The following is a 12,294-nucleotide window of genomic DNA, read 5'->3' on the forward strand; positions in this document are numbered from 1 at the left end:
TGGTTCTGTCTTTCAGTCTCCTCTTCCTGCTCAGGCCTGTGTGATGATGTTCATCCCTGACAACTGCTGTCACCCAAGATGCTCCCGACTGCTTGGCAGAAGAGGGGAAGCCATGCACACAGCACTTCACACATCATTCACCGGCTCATGTGGCACCTGACATTTTGGAGACATTGCAAAATCCATCTCCAAGCTGTCCAAATCCACCCTGTGCCATTTAGGAAGGTTTGCAGATGGTTACAAAGTGGTTAGGAAAGGTCAGTTTATTATTAAGGGGAGTGAGGAGCCTGGCAATTCTGCTAGGCAGCACTGAGAGCTTGGGTTTAAGCAGCCCAAAAGAGATTAAAAGATAAAGTTTGATAAAAGACACCCTGACTACACTGGACTTTCTTTTTTTTTTCCCCTTCTTTTTTGAAAAGCCTCTGTCAGCTCATCCAATAACCATTTGTGTTTGTGCAGCCTCTTTCATCTCAAACCGTGCAGCAGCATTTCAGAGACTTTCAAATGACAGATTCTCTATTCATTGACCCTCACACAGCACCAGTGAAGTTGTTGGGAACGTGAGAAAGATTTCTGTGACCCTCCACCCTGCAGCCAGTTGCATATGCTGCCAGGCCTTAGCTCAATCTCCTTAAAAACTCAATCCTTTTTAATCTACGAGAACTTCTGTCACTGATAACAGGACGTGCAAGGTGGGGTTCCTCAGGCTGCTCCCCAACACTTGGCTCTTCCTCACTGAACAGGCTCAACTCCCATCACAAGCTGAATTTCCCTCAGAGACATAAGTGGCAGAAAAGTCTGTAAACACATACTTAATTTTCATAAATAAACCATCACTTTCATAAATTAGCCCAGGCATCCAAGGAAGATACTGGATAGGCAGAGAAGGGGGTTACCCCATCACACACTGCCTCAGAGAGGGGAAAACAAAGCAGACAGGAGTTAAAGGCAGACAAGTCCTACACACACATGCCCCTAACAAAAAATGACAGTGTCTTGCACAAATAGAGGCCAGTTCATCCTACAGCCCTGACACTGGTGCTGTGGAGAAACACAGATTTACTGTCTTCTATAAGGTGCTATTGCTTGAAATATGGCTCATCTACCTGACGTTTTCATGTGGTTGTGGGTTTTTCTAAAGGACAGGAACACTCTCCCTGAGCTCCTACACCATGAAGGGTGCTTAAATAAAGGGTTGCATTCTTTTTTCCCTGCTGATGATGGAGAGGTATACTCCTCTTCAAAAGAAAAACAGGCATCAGCAAAGTAGCACCAGGGATCAGACTGTGATTAATTGCTCAACATCCCCACATGCAAATAGGCTGAGGGTCAGGGAGCAAATACATCAGGCAGGGAGGGATGAAGTTCAGCAGGGACTTCCTGGTATCACATAGGGGTTTGGACAAGGAGGCTGCAGCTGGGCTCATTCCCTTTCCCTCTGCAGTCCCATTTCACATACAAACCCAATCATTTGCCTGTGGTGGTACCATCACAGCACATCTAGACCTCTCCATTTTCCCTTTTAGCCTTCATATTTTTTAAAACCCCTGCAAAGTGCAATTTGTTTCCAAGGCACTGCTCAGCTTTAGCTCAGACATCAGGGCTTTAGAGAACATCTCTCTTCTTGCACAGAAAAGATGAGCAAAGGGCATGACACGTTAAATCAGGAAAGAGCCAGAGTTGTTGTTAGTGAGGTCTAAGCTTTGCAGCCTGTTCAAACTGCAGGATATTTTAATGTATTGCAGATGTGTTAAGTATCCATAAATAGTGATCTTCACACTTGGAGCAAGACCAGGGAAAAAAAAAAGAGCTGTTAATACAGAATACAATTGAATCCTCATCATCCCCTTTGCTTTTATATCAGATATTTGGGGGTTTAGATGGTTTTCATTTATAATTCAGCTTCCTTTCATGATGTTTCTTACAGCAAAAAACCAAATACTTAGTGGTCTTGTAGCACTTTGCATCTGGAACCTGTGAGCTTTGCAAGAAGATGCATTTTCCTTGCACATCTAACAGCAAAAAGGGAATGGTAAGAAACCAGTTGAGGCTGACAAGCTCACCCGACAGACTGTGCCTGAGAGTCCCTCCATGTGTCATCAGTTTATACCATTTCAGCTCATACTGCTCTAAAAACCAGTGTAATGTCAGAAACTTGGAATGATAATTTCAATTCAAGATCAAATAATAACATACACACACACACACACATACACTGGAGGATGCTTGGTTTGGGGATAAAGGCCCTGAGCTGTGGGTCACGGTGTCTTGATCACATCCTTCCTCTATAAACTGAGTTTGTTAATACAGGTTCAGCACATAAAATAGTAAATAAGAGGGGAAAATGATCATTTTAGCTTCAACTCAGCTCCACCAGAAATAACAGTTTAAAAACCCCAACACCATTTGAAGTGAAATCCTTACACCACAGTGCTGAAGAAGGGTTAGAAATAGATTCTTCCATCCAGGTCACAATAACCACTTTTTTCTTTCTATACTTTCTTGCTTTCAAAGGTGACAATTCATGTCATCAAACCCTTACTTCAAACCTGGTCAGTTTATTGCTCATGCAGGAAAAGACATCTGAGCCAGGGATGTGGCCAGGATTATGTTTCTCAAATGACACAGAACAAGAAAATAGATCTCCACTTTATCCAGAACTACACAGGCAAGATCCATTTTGCTTCCAGTCCCAGCATGTCACCTTGCCAGCTACAAAAGTTGCTCTCAAGAGTTTTTAAATGCCCTCCCTAACATACTGTTGTCACCATATAACTTGAACCATGATGAATGCTGGTGGGAAGCTGAGGACCATGTTATCTGTTGGACACAGCTTCCATGCTGAGATGCTTGCCCCTACCCTATGTGCAAACAGGATTGTATCCTTCACCTGTCATCTTAATGGAGCTGCAGCCTAAAAAGTGAAGGCACCAACAGAAGGAGGGACAGGTAAAGCTGGACTTTGGGATGGGGTTTTGCTAAGATGCTCTATCAGCCCTTCCCCAGCCACCATCTAGCAGAAAACCCCTCCTCCCCAGAAAGCAGCGGGATGGAGATCAGCAAAGCCAACATCTCACTTTGGATTCACTCTGGGCAGCCCTTCAGGGATTGGAGGAGCTTCCATGGTACATCCCCAGGATAGTAAGAGCTGCTGCAATCAAACATCCCAAAGCTGCCAGGTTAAAAGGCAGCCTTTGCCCAAAGCTTCACTTTCTCCTTTCCTCCAGCTCTGCTCAGCACTTATCCTGTGTTCAGCAAGTCCTCAAAACAGAGGAAAACCTGACTCACTCCCTATCATGATCATCATACATGTGGCTTTGGGCTGTGGAAAAAGAAACCCATTTAATTTTCCAATACTTTATGGCCAGATATTCCTGCTGGCAAAGAGAGCTGTGAAGTTTTTATGGGGGCCCTTTGCTCCTCAGGCGTTTGTGTTTTCAGCTCCTTTGCCTGGATCCACTCCCACTGGAAACCTGAGTGGCATCAGGGCAGCCCTGTCCCACACCACACAGCTTTGCTAAAGCATTTTGTCACCTTTCCCTGTCCACAGGACAATCCTGGACAGACAGACATCAGCTTGGGGGCCGAGAGCACCAGCAGTACCAACTCCCTCCTTCCCCTGGCACCATGTTTTGGAAGGGAGTGGCTGTGAGCTGTGCCTGCAGCTGAGCTGCTTTCTGCTACAGCCTCCTGGCACCTTTCCACAGGGCTTGGAGAGAGGCAGGAAGATAAAAGACTGTCCCAAGGTCATGGCCATGGGGAAGAAAACACTTGTTCAAATGGCTTTTGATCCTATGCAAACAGACCCTTGAACTGACATTGGCAAACTTGCTGCACAATGTGAGTTTCCTGAAGAGCAAAACCACCTCTTCTAAGGCATAATAACCCCCAAAGCTTTACAATAGCTGCACAAGGCAACAAATATCGAGTTCAACACCTATGGCCTCCACTCAACAATGTGTTCACATGCACCAGCAGCATTCATTCAATCTGAAAAGCTTCCCCACCAGACAGAGCCCAGGGAGCCACAGCCAGAGCTGGGCAGTTGCTGTCACACAGCTCCATCAGCAGCTCTGGAGACACAACACAGTCGTGCTGGAGGCATGCCCTGGCCCCTTGAGGAAGGAGTACTTGAGACACCCAGCTTTAGTTCAACTGCATTATAGGTTTATAAGTAGGGACGGGACCAAATCCAAATCCTGACTTCCAAGTGATCTGGAAAAGAGTTTTCACTTGGCTCTCTCAGCAGAAGTCACCCCAACACAAATGCCTCAGGGTCTGGAGACAGGATCCAGCCTTTGCACAACAAACCCTGATGTCTGTGTGAAAGCTCACCCAGACGATTTCTGCACTGGGGCTCATTCAAAGCACTCCAGGCTCCTCCAGCACAAGCTCCTTTTTTCTTTGCCTTGTTGCTGGTTTGAATTTACTCTCTGGAACAAGCTTTGACTGAGTTGTGCTGAGCTGCAGCCACATTAGAGACACCAGGCCAACTTCTTTTCTGGCCATACAGACAAAGACATGTTTACCCAGAGCCTGGAAAAACGATTCAGCTTTTATTTTAGCTCAGAGGAGAGACCAAGGGGTCACCTTTAAGCAAAGGGTGGTATAAATAAAGGCTGAGCGAAAAAGTAACATACAGAAAGCCAGAGAAGTGCTATCTCCAGGAAAGAGCAGGAAAATAAGACCTCATAATGCCGAGCAGACACGTACTTAACAGACCATGTCAATGGGGACCAGGGCCCAGGTCAGCCCCATCTCTCTCACCTCTGTATGGATGTAGGCAAGTTCATAGCTGCCTCAACCTACATGTTCATGTATATTTGTGTCATGGAAACTTTGACAAGCAGAGCAAAAGCTAAAGTTTCTGCAACACTCCCAGCCCTGAGCTTTCTCCTGCCAAGTCTCTATCAAAGGAACTGCAGGGAGAGAAAGAAGCATGGGGGGAAAAGAGGACTGGGTCTGGAAAATGACCCAGGTGACTAAGGTATGCAGGTTTTTGGGGACATAAAGAAAACTGCTGTCTCAGAAAACCCCTATCAAGCACTGGGATGAAATTACTTTCATCCAGAACCCTGAGCTGCTGGTGGTACCCAAAACCCAAGCATGGCTAAGCCATGGACCAGGAGCTGCAACACAGTCCTGCTGTTGCTGGACTTGCCATCTGTCAGCTGCACAATCCCTTCTTTCCTCTCCATCAATCTCCAGGGCTTAGCAACTGCCTTCCAGCTCCTGTGGATCCCTGATGGAGCACCTTGCTGCACAGCACAATATTGTGGTATTCTCTTTGCTGTATGAATAAAGCTGTCACTGCTGTTATGTGAAGTTTTCCCCCCTGCCAGAATTCACTGCAGCAGCATCCTAAGGGACTGCTGGTCTGGAGAAGCCATACCTTGCTCCTGCACCAAAGCAACTGCACACATGATGCAAAGTCCTGAGCAGGAACAGACCAAGCACACCCAACAAGCAGCATCTCCTACACAAGAAGAGCCTCAGTGCTGCATGGGCTGGACTTATTCAGGTTTGCTATTGCATGTTTTACCCCCATGGTTTGCTGCAAGCCCAATGATGCAGTATTAGGAGTTTCCATCTCTATGCTTACACTGGCACTAACCCCTTCACAGCATTTAGTGCCAAAAGAAACGTGCAGCGAGACATGTGACAGCAGGTATGTGGGAGCTGAGGAGCCCGTCGTTGCACGAGTGGCCTCAGGTTATTTTTACAAGGAGTGCAGAGCACACACTTGGCCAAGGCTCACCATTAGTCTCCCAGGGCAAAACACAGAGGAGAAACCAGCTTAGTCATGATGCTTTGGGAAAGGGTAACCTCAGCAGGGGAACGGGGCCTCTCTGCCTGGAAACAAGCCCGTCAAAATAGGTTTCTCCAGTTTCCCATCTCATTGCCTCACGGAGGAGAAGGGAGGAAAGGATCTTATTCTCCATAAGTTTAGCAGAACTGTACTATCCTCCCCAGATTACAGTAGGGAACAGCAGCACAGGAGGACTAAGACAAAAATCCCCAGAGACTTGATGCCACCTACATCTCCAGTGACCCCTATCTGGTAGGTTTTGGTCTTCTCTTACCCCTCTTATCCAAACAGCCAGTAGCCAGTCACATTTACCATGGAAAGGAGGGAGCCAGCCTGGGACTTTCAAAAGTCCTTGTGCTGCTATAGCTGCCAGCAAGCAGGTGGGACCAAGAGTTTTAAAAGCCCACATGTGCCTAGGGCTATGCTCACAGAGAAACCTGCACATGTCAGAGCCCAAACAGCAGCCCGTGGAGGCTGCATTTTTTTGGGGAACCTGGCCTTGAAGGCACAGCCAAGGACTCTCTTGTCATTTGATAAATATCATCCAAGGGTGAGGAACTGTCTGTTATCCTCGTGAGGCAGAAAGTGTTCCTGATAGGGTAAGGTCTTTAACACAGAAACACAAAGTGGCAGAGAGAAGAAATACTTTACAAACCAAAGTGCTACAGTCCAAAGAACAGTAAGTTCTACCTGAAGGTGAGGAGAAACTTGTTTGGTGCTAAGGCAAGGGAGCCCTGGCCCAGGCTGCCCAGGGAGGGTGTGGAGGCTCCTTCTCAGGAGGTTTCCAAACCCACCTGGACACATTCCTGTGCCCCTTGATTGAAGGGAACCTGCTTTAGAAGGAGTTTGAGCTGGATGAGCTCTGCAGGGCCCTTCCAACCCCACCATTCAGGGATTCTGTGTATGAAAGTACTAACATGAGGCAAACATCACTTGCCCACTGGAAAGCCCAATACTGTGCAATCAAACCACGATCTCAGAGCAGCTCCTCTTTGTCCAAAGACACAGAGCAGTAACCAAGAAGCATTTTCCCTGTCACTCAGGGAGAAGCTCCACGCTCCCAGCAGAACGGTTTCCCAAGCCAGCACAGTTGTGGAGGTGTGATAAGACTGTGGTGCCTACCGGTTTGGGGCAGTGGATGTATCTTGCAAGGCTGATGATCAAGTCATGAGTGATTGGATCCACCAAGTTTCGAAAGCTGGCATATCGGTAGAGGACATCATCCAGAGAGGTCGACTCCATTCCTAAATCCTGCAGAAAACAAGGCAAAGGACCAACGTTAGATGTGCTACAAAAGCCAGTGCTAGGGTGGATCTTAAAACTAGCCCTCATTGGTGGTCCCATGAAGGAGTCAAGAAGAAAATGATCCCTGCCACCATCCAACACAAGGAATGGACACATGAGGATGTCACCCTGAAGAAAGCTCTGCTCCTGTGCTTTATCTACCCTGCACAGAGGCATTAAGGTTACAAAATGAACATCCTTATGCCACTCACAAGCCCCAGCTCCATTATGCTTGCAACAAGGTAAAACCAAAGATGACTCCAGAGAACACAACAGCTTGATCAGTGTGACACTGGAATTGGAGAATAAATTCAGTATAGATGTGCTCTGCTGTCCATGAAGTAAACATCCAGTAAGAGCTGGATTTGGCCCACAGCCCTATGGTATTGCTGGCAAACACCAGGCACTACAGAGACAGTGTGGGGCTTGGTAGAAGTAATCCTGCACATACAGCTCTGAACACACTGGGATCTTTTGTACCAAACCAGGCTTAGCATCTTGCCACTTCTCTTTAAGCATCTTAAAAGTTTTCTCTTAAGTGAAAATTAAATTGTAGAACCAATAAAAACAGAAAACCTCTTCCCCTCTCTCCCAGGAGAGGTTACATTTTTCACATGAAGTATTTCCTTCTCCCTCCTAGTACACATTCTTTTATGCACAGATGTCTTTCTCAGCTGCTCCCTAAATCTCTCTGCCACACCAGCATTGTCTCTTTTCCACCACATGTAATATTTTAAAGCCACTCAAGGCTGAAATTTGTTTGAGGCCAAGTGATGAGCTCATCTGCAATTTAATAACTTAACACCAGCTCATGCTGTCAGCAGCAAATCACAAATGGTCAGCTCTGGAGAAAACGCCCAGCATCTGGCTCAAGTCACTTGGGGGTTTTTCTCAGCACGTTCCCTTTTCCCAGGGGATCTTTACCTGGACAGTAAGCACAGCTTTCAATAGGTAGGGTGTGAGGCTTTAAAATGATGGTATTTATGAGCCAGGCAGGACCATGGTTTTCTTGGTGTAGGCTGAGTGGGGGTTTCTAGTATGTGCTCAAAACCTTGCACAGTGCTGAGATCTGCATCTCTGCATCCCTGAGCTCCCTTGGGTCCTGCCATCCCCAAAGGCATTGGCAGGAGGAGGCTGAGAAGACATTTGGGAGCAGCACGTTTGACAGTACACTAATGCCCATGAGGCAGCCAGCACTAATGCCCAACTCGAGCTGGATTTGGGGTTAATGACACAAAACAAGCAGAGAAAGTCAAGAGTGCAGAAGGGACTGAAAGCAACCCAAAGGCTGTGAGTGGATCAAAATCACTGGGGAAGGAGCTGCTGACTCTTGGCAGCTTCCTGCAACTTGAGCTGCAGCCCCCATCTGTCTTACCAAACCATGACCCTCACACAGCACATCCACTAAAGTCTTGCTTTGCCAGGCAAGACTAAGGAGCAGGGAGAAGAGATCATTCTAGGGCTGAAAAGCAAGATTCTCACTCAATTCATTTTGCTGCACATCCTCCCTGCCATCACCCACGACCTTCCTGCAGTTTATCTGCCTTGTTTCCAGCTTTAGGAGGCCAAGAGAAAGCCAAAACCCTCATCAGTCCTTGAGCATGGCTTACCCACTGGAGGGAAAGCTTCCTGCCACCAACTAGTTGCATTCAGCCTCCAGAGCTATGAGGTTGGAAAAACCAAACAGAAAAACACCCCCAAAACTCCTGTGAAAGAATTAAGAAATGTAAATGAAAGATGTCCAACAGAATAATGTCACAGCACCCTCCCCAGCAGCCAGCAGTGGAAACTTCCCAGTCACAGCCATGAAAGGCATAAGAGAACCCAATTAGTTTGGAAATAACTGAGAGCCCTAGGCCATGGTCAGTCCTGCTGCCCCACAGAGCTGATGCTGTGCTAGAAAGTCTTTTCAACCTGGGTCTCTTTTGCAAGCAACAACCACAGAAACAGCCTCAAAACCAGCCCCAAGAGTTCACCATTGACTTCCCCAGGTCAACCCTACCCAAGCAGTGCCACCTTCCCAGTGAAAAAGGAAAAATGAAAGCAAAGCATTTGAGAGCTGTAAACCCAGATTATCTTTCCCTAGTGCTGGGTAAAACAACTTCTTATTCCCCTTCTGCTGCCTGTCAGAAAATGCAGCACAACAGCAGCTAACAGTTGAGCAATCAGCCTTTGAAGTTTCAAGTTTTGTTTCTGTGAGACACAGCATCATGTAAAAGCTCCCCTAAGTCACAAGGAGCCATAAACAACAGAAGTTGAGAGCATTTGCACTTACTAAACTATTTATCACTGCAAATCAAATTGCAATTAGAGGCAAAGTCAGCAGGTCCACATGAGATGTCACACGACAAAGCAGGTTGTTGCTTTCATTGCCATGGAGTGAAGGCAGTTACTGGCTGCTCAAACAAGGTTACTGTGTAAAACATCACCCCAAGCTCCTGCAGTCATGGCTGCTCATAAATATTCTGAGAGCTGCTATTTTGGCCAGCATCTCTTCCAAAACTGTTTCTTATCCCCACTAATAGTCAGGGCAGCATAATGAATTGCCAAGTGAAGAGGTTGGTATTATAAACAAGAGTCAGACACAAAGGAAGAGAAGGATTAATACTGTGTGCAATCAATCAGCCACAGCAACTTATCTGGGTAAAAAATTCTTTCATGAGGTGAGCATTAGTAGTGTGTTGAGTAAAGTCAGCTGAGAGAAACAGGCATGTGAGATGTGACTCAACAGCCAGCACAGTATGGGCTGCTCAAAGGCAGCAGGGTTGGTCTTCTTAGTGCAGGACATATTTAGCTGTTCAATCCCTGTGTCTTGTGAAGTACCCCCATGAAAACACACAAACAAAATGTTGCTTGCCTTCAATCCTTAGGATGTTCAACTCCATCACAATACCTCCCATGACTGGTTGACTTAGGAGGTTAGCAAGCCACCATAAAACTTGGTATTTATGGATTTGCCAGCTGCAATCAGCCACAGCATCTAGAATCAGTCTCCAGAGTCAGCCTCCACCTGTTTTGCACATGATGAGCCCTCCAGCATTTGCTTCACCACTAAAAGGTTTGGTGCTGCTTTACTTTCCTGTGAGATAAGTCCAAGCAATGTGGAAAGATTATCTGCTTGGCTCATTCATCACAGCCCAAGAGCCCTGGTCATCCACATACAGCTCCTATAAACCATAAGTTTATACATTGCAATAAGATGTTTTAAACATGCTATAAACAGCTTAATTCTTAACTGAGTATCCTAAGGAAACAAGGCTGAAATAGTCACACTGTACATCCATCTCTTTCTCCTCTTCCACAACCAGCTTTTTTAACACAGGAACCAATTTCATAGGTTGAAAGAGGAGTTGAAAAAGGCAAATGATGTTCCAGTGAGTCTGGGGAAAAAAAGAAGAGGCCTCAGCAATAGAGAGATGCCCCAGTTTGCACCTTCAAAGAGGAAAGGTACATTTGGCAGCCACACAAGGCTTGGCTGTGACCTGTCAGCCAGTGGTAGGACCAGCCCATCTGGATGGGGCATCACAGAAAGCACCCTGAGAACCTGCAAACAAACCAGCCATTGCTACTGCAAGTTTCTATGTCTAATCCATCAGAATGGTGCAAAACCAGAGCTTAAATATGTGGGAAATTGTCTATATAAGAGAGTAAGTATTGGTTTGGAACCAACGACTGCTCACTCAGACCTCAGTGAGGGTGCAGTCAGAGACAAGAGTCAACGTCTCAGGGCCGAAGTAAATACTTCCCTGGCAGATTGACTCCAATAATAAATGGTGGCAGCTTGAACCCCCTCCAGGAGACTGGAATTATAGAAACTTGGAGAGACAGATTAATGGGCAGAGATATAATGTCGCCATCCAGATAATAAACAACTGTGAGTAAGAGACTTGCAGAAGAATGTGCTGCGTTTATTTTAAACTGGGAGGCAAATGCAATTACCCCCACTGGAGTCTGGCCAGACCACAGCTAACAGGCTTCTTCAGGAAAGTGCCTGTGGATATTTGATGAGAACAGATAGCCTCAGCTACACATCCCATCTTGATTTGCAGAGCCAGTGGGATCCCAGTATAGAAAAAGCTTCGAAACAGTATCTGGGGAAGGTGACTCCAGGATTTGCTTTGAACAATTCAAACAATTTAGATCCATCACTGCCTTTAACACAAGTGTTTGTCTTAAGATCACAAAATATTATTCACTCATCCCTCCTAAACCAGCAGGAGCTGCCTGTCTCCTGGTTTCCCATCCAGCCTGGTGCATCGATCTGGGGCTCCATCCCCAAGCCAGGACCCCGCTGGCCCTGCAGCACCTCTACCAGATGGCTTCTGGTGGGACTTGTCACTTCCTCCTGCTCCCCAGATGGATGGGGGATGGCAGCAACCTCCCAGCAATGTGCCCCAACCTAAGGTGCAAAAAAGCTTCTTTTGCTCTGTACCAAAACGCTCCCAAGCAGATCAAATCCCCCAAGGTCTTCCTCTTGCACAGGAAAGATGGGGGCAGAAAAAGACACCGGTCTAAGGGCAAATGTGGAGGAGGCTGTGAACAAACACACCAGTCTCTCCAGTTTGCCACATGCTGAGTGCAAACACTGAAGGGCCACTCTCACAGCCTCCTCACCTTGTCCTAATCGACTCCACCCAGAGTCCATCACATTACATGGCTAAAATCCAAAGTAAAGGGTTAATGCATCAGCTCTGCAAGACATTCACTCTATTAACTCTGCTCTTGCTGCTGGAACTCCTACTAACAACTTCACAGTGAAACATTAAAAGGAAATATGACAGATCTAATCAAGCATCTGCCATTTCTATCCCTATGTGTCTGCTCAAAGTGCTTGTTGGAGCAACCCAGATGCCAACTGGATTGTCCAAACCATAGGTCAGAAGCAGAACTTCAGTTTTGCTTTTGCTCTGTGACTAGCACCTTTCACTATTAAAGGCAATAGGAGCTGCAAAAATCTCTGACATTTCTGCCAGAAAACACTTACAGGGCAGGATGCATCTCATCTGCTGCCATGCAAGGATCCAGACTTGACACCTAAGCTTGTCACCTACTGTCAGTTCACATGAAGATGGTGATTCATCCTATTCTAAGGCAGCTGGGCTGACTCGGTGTCTGGATGTGGCTGCCTCTATCAGTTACCCACCAAGTAAAGCCCTTCTAATTAGCTGATCCTAGACATTTAATGTTTAGGCAACTGCAGC

The 12,294-nt window shown here is 46.5% G+C and overlaps 1 protein-coding gene across 1 annotated transcript in view; it reads right to left on the reverse strand.

Moving 5' to 3' along the window:
* The window catches only part of LRRC75A (leucine rich repeat containing 75A), a 78,157-nt gene that overhangs the window by 41,660 nt on the left and 24,203 nt on the right, over positions 1-12,294 (reverse strand). The window contains exon 2 of the mRNA XM_062012351.1: positions 6,932-7,060. Coding sequence (XP_061868335.1) covers positions 6,932-7,060 — 129 coding nt within the window. The remainder of the gene's footprint in view (positions 1-6,931; positions 7,061-12,294) is intronic.

The sequence above is a fragment of the Colius striatus genome, chromosome 20 (genome assembly GCF_028858725.1).
Source record: "Colius striatus isolate bColStr4 chromosome 20, bColStr4.1.hap1, whole genome shotgun sequence".
NCBI classification, from domain to species: Eukaryota; Metazoa; Chordata; class Aves; order Coliiformes; family Coliidae; genus Colius; species Colius striatus.